At 43.1% G+C, this 13,971-nt stretch overlaps 5 protein-coding genes across 5 annotated transcripts in view; all 5 read right to left on the bottom strand.

Annotated features, from left to right (window-relative positions):
* Positions 1-2,758, bottom strand: part of Pcdhga2 (protocadherin gamma subfamily A, 2) — a 172,944-nt gene extending 170,186 nt beyond the window's left edge. Inside the window, exon 1 of the mRNA NM_033585.2 lies at positions 160-2,758. Coding sequence (NP_291063.1) covers positions 160-2,580 — 2,421 coding nt within the window. The 5' untranslated portion in view covers positions 2,581-2,758. The remainder of the gene's footprint in view (positions 1-159) is intronic.
* Pcdhga1 (protocadherin gamma subfamily A, 1) overlaps positions 1-9,910 on the bottom strand; it is a 180,096-nt gene extending 170,186 nt beyond the window's left edge. The window contains exon 1 of the mRNA NM_033584.2: positions 7,320-9,910. Within this exon, the coding sequence (NP_291062.1) occupies positions 7,320-9,740 (2,421 nt within the window). The 5' untranslated portion in view covers positions 9,741-9,910. The remainder of the gene's footprint in view (positions 1-7,319) is intronic.
* Positions 1-13,971, bottom strand: part of Gm37013 (predicted gene, 37013) — an 889,226-nt gene that overhangs the window by 170,189 nt on the left and 705,066 nt on the right. The window lies entirely within an intron of this gene.
* Gm38666 (predicted gene, 38666) overlaps positions 1-13,971 on the bottom strand; it is an 874,243-nt gene that overhangs the window by 170,189 nt on the left and 690,083 nt on the right. The window lies entirely within an intron of this gene.
* The window catches only part of Gm38667 (predicted gene, 38667), an 868,072-nt gene that overhangs the window by 170,189 nt on the left and 683,912 nt on the right, over positions 1-13,971 (bottom strand). The gene's annotated exons all lie outside the window — the stretch shown is intronic.

Genomic DNA, 13,971 nt, shown 5'->3' with positions numbered 1-13,971 from the left:
ACTACCTAGGAATAGTTCACCTGGATGCACTTAAACTTCAATACACTTTCAAGGAAACACGGGAATAAAACACATATATTTAAACACCTGGGGCAGCTAAATAAATAGGTAAATCTAGCAAAATAATGTGAGCTTACTGCAAGAAATTTTTTTTTTTACCTGAGGGGTTTCTTCTCTTTTATCATCAAGTAAAGACTGAGGTGCTGAGAGGAAATCAGTTTTTTCACAGCTCTCCTGGCTGATGAGAGTATCTGCATAGTTTGGTTGAGGGAAGATAATGTGGCTTTTCCCTGAGTCTGCGGTGAGCGAGACTTCATGGGAATAGGTCTGCAGGAAAGCACGTACTCCGTCCACTCCCACAAAGTGTGAGGCAGGGATGCCCCCTAAGCCATCTCTTGAAGCCTGAAGCATCCGAGACAGATGCCAGCGCCTCAGCCTGAGTGCCAGCAGAGCAATGACAAAGGCCAGGAAGACACAGGAGACCACAGCCACTGCCACCACCAGGTAGAGAGTGAGTTCTGAATCGTCAGGGTTGGCAGGGGTCCTGATGCTGCCCAGATCAGCCAGGACTTCGGGGATGTTGTCAGCTATTGCTATGGTGAGTGTGACAGTGGCGGAGAGAGGGGGTTGGCCATGGTCCTGCACAGCCACCACCAGGCTTTGTTTCAGAGCGTCTCTGTCCAGCAGGGCCCGAGCAGTTCGTACCTCGCCTGTGTGTAGTCCCACTGAGAAGAGCCCTGGCTCACTGGCCTTGAGCAGGCGGTAGGACAGCCAAGCGTTCTGTCCTGAGTCTTTGTCTACTGCCACCACTTTGGTCACCAGGTATCCAGGGTCTGCAGATCGAGGCGCTAGTTCCACACCAGTGGACCCATCAGTGGGGAGGGCAGGGTACAGGATCTCAGGGGTGTTGTCGTTCTGGTCCACTAAAAACAGGCTCAAGGACACATTGCTACTCAGTGGAGGGTTCCCACTGTCTGCTGCTATCACCCACAGCTGCAAGTCTTGGAACTGCTCATAGTCAAAGGAGCGGAGAGCATAGAGGACTCCAGTGTCTGAGTTGATGGAGACGTAGGAGGACAGGGGTGCTCCTTGAAAGCTATCTTCAGCTAAAGAGTAGGTTACGTGGGCATTGTCGTTACTGTCGGGGTCAGAGGCCAGCACTGAAAAGATGGAGGTGCCTCTGGGGTTGTTCTCAGGAATGTAGGCAGAGTAGACCCTCCGGGGGAAGGAGGGTGGGTTGTCATTGATATCTGCCACCTGCAGCAAAAGGTGTGCATCTGTGGACAGAGATGGGCTCCCTCCATCTTTGGCGCTTACAGTGATGTTATAGAAGGAGAACTGTTCCCTGTCAAGGGCTCTGGTTGTAACCAGTCGGTAGTAACTGTCCACCGACCTTTCTAACTTGAAAGGAAGCATTTCGGGAAGTGAACACGTGACGACAGCATTCTGCCCAGAGTCCCTATCATGCACATTGAAGAGTGCAATTACCGTTCCCAGAGGAGCGTCTTCAGGCACAGAAGCAGTGGCAGATGTCATGTAAAATTCCGGGGCATTGTCGTTGACATCTAGAACGGTGACAATTACTTTCGTCCTAGTCAGAAGGCCTGGGCCATCCTGAGCCTCAATATCGATTTCATGGAATTTAGCTTTCTCATAATCCAGACTTTTTGTGATTGTTATATCTCCAGATGTTGACTTTAGCTCAAATGCATCTGTAGTTTCTCCAGGGTCATGCTCCTGAAAATAAGTCACTTGAGCATTGTATCCCTCATCCGCGTCAGTGGCTGTCACTGTGAGTATCCGGGTGCCTACGGGCGTATTTTCAGGAACTCTCACACGATACTCAGCCTGTGTAAAAGCAGGAGCGTTATCGTTTGCATCCAAGACCTTCACACGGATGCGGCAGGTGCCAGATCGCACTGGATTGCCCCCGTCAGAGGCGACTAGAACCAGATGATGAACAGCCTCTTCCTCGCGGTCCAAGGCACGTTCGAGCACCAGCTCTGGGTACTTGTTCCCATCCGCTCCAGTTCGCACGTCCAGAGAGAAGTGGTCATTTGAGTTGAGTTTATACTTCTGGAGGGTGTTCTCTCCAACGTCCGCATCATGTGCACTCTTAAGAGGAATCCTGAATCCTGGTGTAGTTGTTTCACTGATTTTTAGTTCTGGATCCTCTACTCCAAAGCGAGGAGCATTGTCATTAACATCTGTTACCTCCACCTCCACAGAATAAATAGTCAATTTATCTTCCAGTAGTAGGTTAAAGTTCACCAAACAGGGCGTGCTCTGGGCGCACAGCTCCTCCCTGTCTATCCTGCCTGCGGTGACCAGGCTGCCGCTTCGCGGGTTCAGAGCAAAGAGCTGCGACTTACCTCTGGAGACGATGCGGACCCCTCGTTCTTCCAGAGCCTGGGGCTCTAGTCCCAGGTCCTTGGCGATGCTGCCCACGAAGGAGCCTTTGTCGATCTCCTCCGGCACGGAGTAGCGGATCTGTCCAGCTTTGGCCTCCCACAGGGCGGCCCAAAGTGCGCACAGGAGGACCAGCATTCTGCTCTGGGGGAGTTTCTGCAGCGTCGCCATTGCCCTTCTGCAGTTTCCTCTGAACTAGCTTTCAGCACAGTGGGGGAGTCCAGTCCGTATCTCCCAGGGTCTGAGAACACCAGCAGTCACCGGACCCAGGTCACCGAGGAGAGAGAACTATCAGACAGTTGGGTTGAATTTCTTTGCGCCTTCTCTGACCGGAAGCTGCGGACAAACTACCAGCCTTTTGTGTTATGCCAGCCCTTCAGTGGGATTGGTTGGCTGTCTTTTACTCCTTAGGTGGTCAACAGCGACGCTCAGAGGCCTAGCCAGTTTCTGCACTTGTTCACAGCAAACCCATGTTTGCCTGTGGCTTTTAAGTTGCTCTCAAGAATGACACTCAGACACTAAGACACAATTTTATTTACAGTAGAAATAAATATTTAAAGGTAGGGACCTTTTCAGAACTAATAAGAAAGTTGTAAGCATTGTAACTTGATAGTGGTCGCTACGAAAGTATTGTAGAATGTTTAAGGCTTAAACCAAGTGCTACTGGATATCTCCCACCTTTAAACAAACAACCAAACAACCAAACCAAAACCAAAAAACAAGACCTATGCTCAGATAAAAAAAATCTAATTTAAAACATTAGCTACACTTTCTTATAAGGTAAGTTTTTGGAAATGTGCTCAGTTGCAAAGCATTTAACTCTGGTATTTTACATTTAAATTGTTGGTTATCAGATACAACAGCATGTGCGACTGACACAGGTTTGATTGAATCTTACTTGGAAACCAGTTCTCAGAAGCTCTTAGGGTGAGAAAGATGTGGGGAAGTGAAGAGGATATTATTAAGGAGTATCGATGCCAAATTTGGTGAAAAAAAAAAAAACTCAGCCCTGGGGACACAGAGGAAGGGGACCCAATTTATGTTTGGGAGTCAAATTTCCTGAATGCAGCTTCATGTGAATCCTGAAAGGTAGAATGAGCCAAGAGGAGGCTGAAGTAACACTGTAGAAACTCAGAATCAACTCTCCAAGTTGGAGACAGCCAGGAACATCATGGAAATGGAAGGTGGCTCTATTGACAAAAGCTCGGGCAGACAGGGTTTACAGACAAGAGATGTCTTCTTACTCCTGTTGGGCTTAGACATGCATGTAAATTTATAAATAATGCACTAATTTAGAAATACACTTTGAAATATTTCAAGCATACAGACCACTATAAAAAGTATTATAACCAGATTCTCTGTATACCAGTATGCTTTATTTAATTCTAACATCTTACCATATTTAAATAAGATCAATGCTTAGACTTTTTATTTTGAATTATTTCAGAATAATTGGAAAAAACAAGTAAGTACAAATAAACCCTCTAAATAGCCATTGCTTGGTAGCTGAGGGGGCTTTGTTCTATATCTGGGGATGCTGGAGTCCCTTGTGTAGTGACGAAGAGCATGCAAATGATACTTTGTACATTCTCCTGGATAGTTTGTTACCTTCCAATTATACACGCTGTCTAAGATAATGTAAGCAGTTGATGTACATGCTTAGGAAATATGGTAAGCTTTTCAAATATTTTCAATTTGTGATGTAGCTGTAGGATCGTGTAGCTGGACTTCTGCACTTTACGTTTAAAGCTCACTGTATTCTGTGCCCTCATCTCATTACCCCAAATGTGAACATTTTAGCTGCATGCTTTCATTGATTCCAGTGAGCCTCAGGCATGATGCCTCTTTACTTCTCTTAACCAGAGTACAAAATCGACTTGGTGTTGATGCAGTTTCATTATCTAGCCTACAGCTTTTAGTAATAACTTTCCAGCTTGCCACAATGTCTTTTTTTTGTAGCAAAGTAAAATATTTTCCCAGCCCAGGATCCATCCCGGGATCATATGTTGTACTTCACAAGGTTTCTACAGCGTGTACAATCTGAGCAGTTCATCAGGCGTTACATTTCGTGATCCTGGAGTTGAAGACTTAGCCAGTGCTACTGTAAAAACACTCTCCCTTGGGGTGTGTTAGGTTCAGATTGTGTAGGTCTGGTCGGAGCGCACAGGATGACATCATCTCCTTCTCCGTGCATTGTCTCGGGAGCCACCTGGTGTCTCGGTCCCAGCATAGTTTTTGTTAATGTAGATCACTGGAAATGTTCTAGAAATTGTCTAATTACTTGTAGTTTTCCTGCTTACTGTTTGTTGATCAATAACGATCTTGTCCAGTCCCCCTTTCTGCCTCTCCACCATCCTTTACCCTTCCTGTCTTGCTTTGTAGATTCTTATGGCGTCTTTGTAGTAAGCTTTTTGAAATTAAGGAATGAGACTTCCAACGTTTTTTCAAGATTGTTTTGTTTGTTAAGAGGGGACTCTTGAAATGTCATCGGAATGTTATGATGGGCTCTTTTCATTCCTGCCCCAAATCCTATTACTAGAGTTTTGATAGGGATTTCAGTAGATATGTAGGTTGTTTTAATTTGTTCTGTACATTTCCTGTTTGATCTAGGCTTTCTTTGGGAATTATGTTTAAATCTGGTATTATTTTTAAAGCTGTGGATTTTGATGATGGGAGCTCATAGTTTTCTATTTGTTTGACAACACTTTCTTTTTTATAATTATAACCAAGTAGTTCTGCAAATTTACGACTAGTGTTTGTTGCCTTAAATATGACTTTGTTGTACTAATTTTCTAATATAACTACTCTCTTTTGTGCACATGAATATTTAGTTTCAATATTTCAGTATAAATTTCAGAATCTATCTTCTCAACAGAATATGGATTTTAAAAATCAACCAATTCATTAATCTGTGTTTAAATTATAAGAGCTAAGAAAATGCAGAACTGAAGTAATTTATTAGTTGAGAGTATAATTTTGGACCCAAGAAGAAAATAAAAATTCAGAAGATATGCAACAAGAATGAAATTCTGTTGAAAGTCACTAGAGAAGAAAAAGACTACTTAAAAATTATAGCCAGAAGCTGGAAGGAACCCAGATGCCCCTCAACAGAGGAATGGATACAGAAAATATGGTACATCTACACAATGGAGTACTACTCAGCTATTAAAAAGAATGAATTTATGAAATTCCTAGCCAAATGGATGGACCTGGAGGGCATCATCCTGAGTGAGGTAACACATTCACAAAGGAACTCACACAATATGTACTCACTGATAAGTGGATATTAGCCCAAAACCTAAGATACCCAAGATATAAGATACAATTTCCTAAACACATGAAACTCAAGAAAAATGAAGACTGAAGTGTGAACACTATGCCCCTCCTTAGAAGTGGGAACAAAACACCCTTGGAAGGAGTTACAGAGACAAAGTTTGGAACTGAGATAAAAGGATGGACCATGTAGACACTAGCATATCCGGGGATCCATCCCATAATCAGCTTCCAAATGCTGACACCATTGCATACACTAGCAAGATTATGCTGAAAGGACCCTGATATAGCTGTCTCTTGTCAGAGTATGCCTGGGCCTAGCAAACATAGAAGTGGATGCTCACAGTCGGCTATTGGATGGATCACATGGCCCCCAATGAAGGAGCTAGAGAAAGTACCAAAGAAGCTAAAGGGATCTGCAACCCTATAGGTGGAACAACATTATGAACTAACCAGTACCCCGGAGCTCTTGACTCTAGCTGCATATGCATCAAAAGATGGCCTAGTCGGCCATCACTCGAAAGAGAGGCCCATTGGACACGCAAACTTTATATGCCCCAGTACAGGGGAACGCCAGGGCCATAAAAGGGGAGTGGGTGGGTAGGGGAGAGGGGGTGGGTGGCTATGGGGGACTTTTGGTATAGCATTGCAAATGTAAATGAGCGAAATACCTAATAAAAAATGGAAAAAAAAAGAAAAGACAAAAAAAAATTATAACATCCCACCGACAGAAGATTTCTCACTTGTAATAACCATAAATTCTAGTAAGATAGTATATTTTGAAATTTAGGCTTATGCACTTATTTTAAGTAGAAGATTGTTTTTAAAAAGTTCTCACCTACTCTGCTTCCCCATCTTGACAAAATTTCTGCCCAGTGCCCTTCATGTCATAAGTTACCCAAGGAGATATATTTTTAAGCATCCATAAATTATCTCTTAATGAGAGATTATAGAACTAAGATGTTTAGCAATAACATCACAACTTTTATAGATCATTATCATTTTATATTCACACAAGTAAAATTGTGACCTTTGATGGGTTTCATCACTATTGCTTCTGAATAAGTGGATAGTCAACTCAGAACAATGAAGTGATTTAACCAGACATGTGAGAAATAGGAGACAAATTTGTTTCTAATGCAGTTCTCTTTCCCAAAGGAGACAGGCCTTCATATACACCCCTTATCCTCTCCACTCACAGTATGACTAAAGTCTCCTTGTCAAAGTAGGAGTTTCCACTCTCCACCCTTTTTTGAGACTGAGATTTTGAGCATGTTCTCCAGCCCCCAGAAATCTAAAAGGGTAGGCCACCTGTGTTGTGCCTACTTGCCTGAAATCCCAGCACACCAGTAGTCTGAGGCATAAGGATTATAAATTTAAAACCCTGCTGGGATACAAAGTGAGTTTGAGGCCAACCCAGGCATCTTATCAAGACCTTATCTGAAAATGGTAGAACTCATCTAGCATGCATAATAAGACCCTAGGTTTAATCTCCAGTGGCATTAAACAATAATAAACATTTTCAACCACTACTGGGGTATAATGGAATATACTGTTTATAGAAAACAGTGAAAGCAAGTATGTACAGCTATGAATAATTTTCATTGATATACCTTATAAGGTCATTACAAATTTACCTGAGAAAATATTTCCTCTTTATCTTCAAGCAGAGACTGGGGTGCTGACAAAAATTCCTGTTTCTCACAGCTCTCGTGGCTGATGAGTGTGTCTGCATAGTTGGGTTGCGGGAAGATCAAGTGGCTCTTTCGAGAGTCAGCAGTGAGTGAGATCTCACGGGAATAGGTCTGTAGAAATGCATGCACCCCATCAACACCTACAAAGTTGGAGGCAGGCAGGCCAGTCAGTCCATTTGCTTCAGTCTGGAGCAAGCGTGAGGAGTACCAATGTCGCAGCTTGAGCACCAAGAGCACTATTACAAAGGCTAGGAAGATGCAGGAGACTACAGCCACTGCCACCACCAGGTAGAGTGTCAGGTCTGAATCCTGGGGATCGGCAGGGGTCCCCATGCTGCCCAGGTCAGCCAGGAGGTCAGGGATGCTGTCAGCTACTGCTATGGTAAATGTGACTGTGGTGGACAGAGGAGGCTGGCCGTGGTCCTGCACAGCCACCACCAGGCTCTGCTTGAGAGCATCTCTCTCCAGCAGGGCCCGAGCAGTGCGTACCTCACCAGTGTGTAGTCCTACCGAGAAGAGCCCTGGTTCACTGGCCTTGAGCAGACGGTAGGACAGCCAAGAGTTTTGTCCTGAGTCTTTGTCCACTGCTACCACTTTGGTCACTAGGTAACCGGGCTCAGCAGATCGAGGTGCTAGCTCCACACCAGTGGAGCCATCAGTAGGGAGGACAGGGTACAGGATCTCTGGGGCATTGTCATTCTGATCTATCATGAACAGACTCAGAGATACATTGCTGCTGAGTTGTGGGTTCCCACTATCATGGGCCATCACTCTTAGCTGCAAATCTCGAAACTGCTCATAGTCAAAGGATTGCAATGCATAGACAACTCCAGTGTCAGAATTGATGGAGAAGTAAGAAGACAAAGGTACTCCCTGAATAGTGTCTTCCACCAGGGCGTAAGTCACTAGTGCATTCTCATTGTGGTCAGCATCCTGGGCCTTTACTGAGAAGATGGAAGCCCCTCTGGGGTTGTTTTCAGGAATGTAGACAGAATAGGAGTCCTGTTCAAAAACTGGAGGGTTGTCATTGATATCTGTCACTAGCAGTGAGATGTGAGCTTGGGTAGATAGGGGCGGAGTTCCCTGATCTGTTGCTGTTATTGTGATGTTGTGCCTAGAACTTTGTTCTCTGTCCAGTGTTCTTTCTGTTACTAAGCGGTAATAATTGTCGACTAGCTTTTCCAGTTTAAAGGGTAGGTTGCCAGGGATGGAACATGTGATGTGACCGTTGTTATCAGCGTCTTGATCATGCACACTGATAAGAGCAATTGTGGTCCCAGGAGGAAAGTTTTCTGGTACTGTGTTAGTGACAGACGTGATTCCAACTTCCGGGGCATTATCATTAACATCCAAAACAGTGACCAGCACCTTAGCTCTGGCCATGAGTCCAGCACCATCCTGAGCTTGAATTTCCATTGGATAAACTTTGTATTCTTCAAAATCTAGTGGTTCTTTATTTGATAGTTCTCCCGTGTAAGCATCCAACTGAAATTTCCGGACCACACTGTGGTCTACCTTGTGAAAGGAGTAGGTTACTCTGCCATTAGCTCCCTCATCCGGGTCAGTTGCATTCACTTTGAGTAGCCGAGTGCCTAAAGGGACATTCTCAGGGACGCTCACGTGATACTCTGCCTTAGTAAATGCTGGTGGGTTGTCGTTCACATCTACCACCTGCACATGAATTTGCAGAGTCCCTGAATGTATTGGGCTGCCGCCATCCGAGGCAGTGAGGACAAGGTAGTGGACAGCATCTTTTTCTCTGTCTAGAGGTCTCTGCAGTACCATCTCTGGCTGTTGTGGTCCTTCAGGTCCCTGTTGCACATCCAGGGAGAAGTGAGGGTTGGCGCTTAGCTGGTAGCTCTGAAGTGAGTTTATCCCCACATCAAGGTCTTGCCCGAGAGGCAGAGGGATCCTGGTACCTGGAGTCGTTATTTCACTCATTTTTAATTCTAGCTCTTCTAACTGGAATTGGGGAGTGTTGTCATTAATATCAATTATCTCTACTTCGATAGGGAGAAGCTTCATTTCATCCTCCATAAGGATGTTAAAGCTGACGACACATGGCGTGCTCTGAGCGCACAGCTCTTCCCGGTCTATCCTGCCTGCGGTGACCAAGCTGCCGCTTCGCGGGTTCAGGGAGAAAAGCTGCGACCTACCTCTGGAAACGATGCGGATCCCGCGCTCCATCAGCTCCCGGGTTTCCAGTCCCAGGTCCTTGGCGATGCTGCCCACGAAGGAGCCTTTGTCGGTTTCTTCTGGCACAGAGTATCGGATGTTTCCAGCCCCAGCTTCCAGCAGTAGCTCCAGAGAAAGACACACCAGCACCAGCAGGCTCCAGCCGGTTAACTTCTCTGGAATCGCCATTGCTCTCTGGCTTCCTGCCTTTTTTTCTCAATCTGGTATCAAGGGTATTGCTTCTCTGCCTTTCCAGGGTCTTCTTTGCCTTATTTTAGACAATTATAGCAGAGAGCTGTCCAGAAATACGCTGGGCAGTTTCAGGCAGACGTTTCCAGTCTGGCATGAAAGGAGAGTCTAAGAGTCACGCGTTTCCCCTTTTTTCTTTTTAAGTTGGGAGTGTGGTGTAGTGCATATATCCCCCAGCTTGGTGAACAGCGGCGCCCAGAGTCCTAACAAGTTACTGCACTCCTTGAAGATGCAATCAGGTATCTTAAGTCCTGGTTTACTGTCAGATAAATAGTTAAAAATATATATACTTTTTTTTTTTACAATAGTATGTCTGTACGCATGCATGTACATATGGACATATGTATTATGTATGTACTATATGTAAAGAAGAAGCAATGTTCACTTCTTTATAGATATGTTGTTGTATTACACTGTGCCGGAGAACCTGGTAGTCCAAATTATCTGATTTCCCTGTTTGCTATCCAAGAAATAATAGCTAAGAGTTCTCTAACTACAAAGAGAAGAAAATCGGCCTTCCATATTTGTTGTATAGCTTGGTCATTTGATAATTTCTCAGGCCACAAGGAGGATGAAAAAAAAACATTAGGTGTGTGTGTGAGATCAACTTTCAGACTTCAGGATAGTCTCCACTCCATCTTCCTTTCATTGTACTTTGAATATTTTCAGAACACTGATATTTTTGAAGACAATGTTAAACCATATCCGTATTTTCCTTTTTTTTTCTGAAGAAGCTATATTAAGAAAGATTTAAAATTACCCTCACTTTGTAGACCAGGTTGGCCTCGAACTCAGAAATCTTCTGAGTGCTGTGATTAAAGGCATGTGCCACCATGCCTGGCAATATATTTTGAAGAGGATAAAAATGGGGTCTTGCAATTTCATTAAAAAGATCACAGGAATGTATAATTTAGACTTCAAACTCAAAAGACAGAGAAGTTGTGATATTATTCTTCAAGGATGAAGATAGACACATCTTTATTTTTAGGGATGCTATAGGGATAATAGGTGTTCTACGGTCATGCACTATGTTCTCCCAGAGGAGGTTTCCTTAAGCAGCAGCATCTTTTGCAGAGGATGGTGAGGATGCCGCTTTTCTTCCCGTCACTGTTAGGGAGATGGAGGGGCACAGCTGCAGAGGTGAGCACACCCTGGCTTGTTGCAGGCTCGCTTGTGGGCCCTCAGGAGCAGCTATGAAGCTCAACATCCGGTCCTTTCAGTATGAGACTAATGGAATGCTAGTGTATGATGAAGGTCAAAGTAGGCAAAAGAGATGCATTTGCAGAGAACGGAGAGTAAAGCTTCACTACAGGATCTGGGCTGAAGGGAGTTCTTGGAAAGCCCAGAGCTCAGCGTGGAGCTGGGATTAGAATGGTGAAGAAGGCTGAAGATCCAGTCAACAAATAGACAGTCGAGATGAATGAATTGAATCTGTTTTTTGTTTAGTTTAGTTTAGTTTAGTTTTGAGACAGGGTTTCTCTGTGTAGCCCTGGCCATCCTAGAACTCACTCTGTAGACCAGGCTGGCCTCAAGCTCAGAGATCCACCTGCCTCTGCTTCCCAAGGGCTGGGATTAAAGGCGTGCGCCATCATACCCAGTTGAATAAATTGAATCTTATGGTTTGAAGCAAAGCAGGAATCATTTGAGAATCTGGAGGAGTATCTTCCAGTTTTGAAGACTTGGTTGTTTTAGAAAAGAACTTCCAGTTAACAGTGTTCCTTCTGCTAAAAGTGCTGTGGTTGTAGGTCATTCTGAGAACTAGCCTGCTTTATCTGGAGTGTTGTCTCAGCTTGCAGATCAGCTGCCGTAACAGCAAACTTTTGCCGACTTTCACATATTCTGAACCACTAAGTGACTGTAACACTCAGTGAAAGATGTTTGTCCACTGAGTGAGATGTTGGCAGATATGGAAAGTTTGCTAATTACTTTGTTCAGAAAGACAAAACGGGAAAATGGTGGTTGATAGCAAACCAACTTAAACAAAAATCTGAAAGTGAAATAAAAGAGGTGAAAGTACAAGAAGAAAAGGGTTTTTAATAGATTCCAAAACAATTAGAAGAGAGGCGTGAAGATCTGAGAAAGGTCAGTTTAAAAAGCTGTTATCACCATGCACTTAGAATCATTAGGCTGACCACAGCAGCAGCTGAGCAGACACTGGGAGCCACTCCTTCCCACAGCCAATGGTGCAGCCTAACGGTTATTCTTGGGATGTCAATGCTTTTGTTCTAGTTATGAGAAATACACAATAAATCATTTAAAATCATATAAAAAACTAGTATATGTTTTATAAATTATGAATTTACATATACACATGTATTTCCTGCCATTCTGTCATATGCTGAGTTTCCTGACTCACTCTAACACAGTGGCATGACATTCCATGATGCTCTGCTGAATTCTGAAGTACTTTCACTAAGATAAGTGCACTCCAAGGTCAGAACACTCACAATACTTTTGTTTGCTTTGTTGTAATTTACTGTATTCAAAAAGTAAATTATCAGTGCCTAATGCTCACTTACACATTCCTGTACAGAAATGATGACTTTGGGATTATAGTAATAAAATGGCATTTTTTGTGAAGCATTAGTATAAATTATTTGGACATATAAATATTCCAGAGATCCTTTCATCAGAGAGAAATATTTTCTTGTAAATATATGTTAAATTTATGATTCTTTATGTATTTTACTTCACAAAGGCTGAACTTGGGTGGGAGATGTAGCTCAGCTGATCTGCTTCACAGCTGAGCATGAACAAAGCCCCGAGTTTAATCCACAGCACAGAAGAAATCCAAGGGTGGTGTGCATGTCTGTAATCCTGTAATCCAAACAGGAAGTTAGAGTCAGGAGGACAAGAAGGTTGACATCATTCTTGGCTTACACAATGGGTTTGAGGTCAACCTGCCTACAAAAGAATGTTTCAGATAAAAACAAAAGAAGAAGAAGAAGGAGAAGAAAGAAAATGAAAAAAGTTGAACTCTCACATTAATAAATGACAAAATGGAATATGAATTTTCTTTTGTAATCATTATAACTTAAATTTACCTCTTGGTTGTCTTAGGTCAAGAAGTCATAATTGTCTGTGCTTAATTAGAAGTCCCATAGCTTTTGCTGATCTTCCATTGTTATATTTAAAATATACATCTTTGCAAATGTTTTAATTTATTCCTTGATAAAGAAGGTTTAAAAATGACAGCATCTCAGGTTACAGTAATTTACATTTCTTTATCTAACAAGAAAATATGGTATTTACATTTCAGAAACAATTGAGATGGATGCTGGCAGCCAACTAGATACAATAGCCATGAAAGTTTCAGAAAATGAGGAAAGGAAGGGGGGATTTAACAGCCATATAAATCGTTCTTGGAAGGAGAATTTCTGCTCTTATATAACTAAATTCACAGTTTCTCAGCACCTCAAAGTATATGGACTTCAAGGGTAGTAACTTAACAGTGCAATAACCCCCCTTCATTATTGTAAGGACAAGCGTTTTCAGAACATGTTAATGCAAATTAATGCATGCAAAGTTCTTCTAGAAGGAATTGTGAACTAAAGAGGCAAAATAAAGCACATATAAAAGTATTCAGTAAACTGGTAGAGCTTCCCATTCCCACCAACAAAAGACAGGTAGGAACAACTTATAAAAGTTGTACTAAGTGAAAATATTCAAACTCACATGCATGTATTTGACTCCAATACAACATGTAAGGCTCCCCTGTTGGCACTGCAGGCAATGTCCAATTGAAAGATGTTTCTAGAATTAATCTGCTAGGTGAAGTCATGCATCGATTCTACTAAAAGGTGAGGCTTATGTTGGGAGCAACTTCAAATCCATGCTTCGCCAGCAGACATTCCTAGTGTTGGAGATAGGTAACAGGCCCAGGATGATTGCCAGAATCCCTTTGAGGAGGAAGAGTACAGAAACTAAGGCAAGGCTTTCAAAACTAAACCTCCATCTACCTGGAAGTGTACCTATATACTTGGTACACTGAAGTCTGGCAGCAACTCCTGAAAACTCATGGTAAAGGCTAGACAACGTGGTGACTATCCACCACATAGGCCCTGGTAGGTTCTGACTCTGAGACGGAGCAGTGTTGTACATACTTAGCTGTATGAGTCCCCAGGTTGAAGAACCACATTAGCTGGTCTGAAATATGCGATAGGGCAGTTAG

The sequence above is a fragment of the Mus musculus genome, chromosome 18 (assembly GCF_000001635.26).
Source record: "Mus musculus strain C57BL/6J chromosome 18, GRCm38.p6 C57BL/6J".
NCBI lineage: Eukaryota > Metazoa > Chordata > Mammalia > Rodentia > Muridae > Mus > Mus musculus.
Note: the sequence above shows the minus strand (reverse complement) of the source record. Positions and strands in the feature narration are given on the sequence as shown.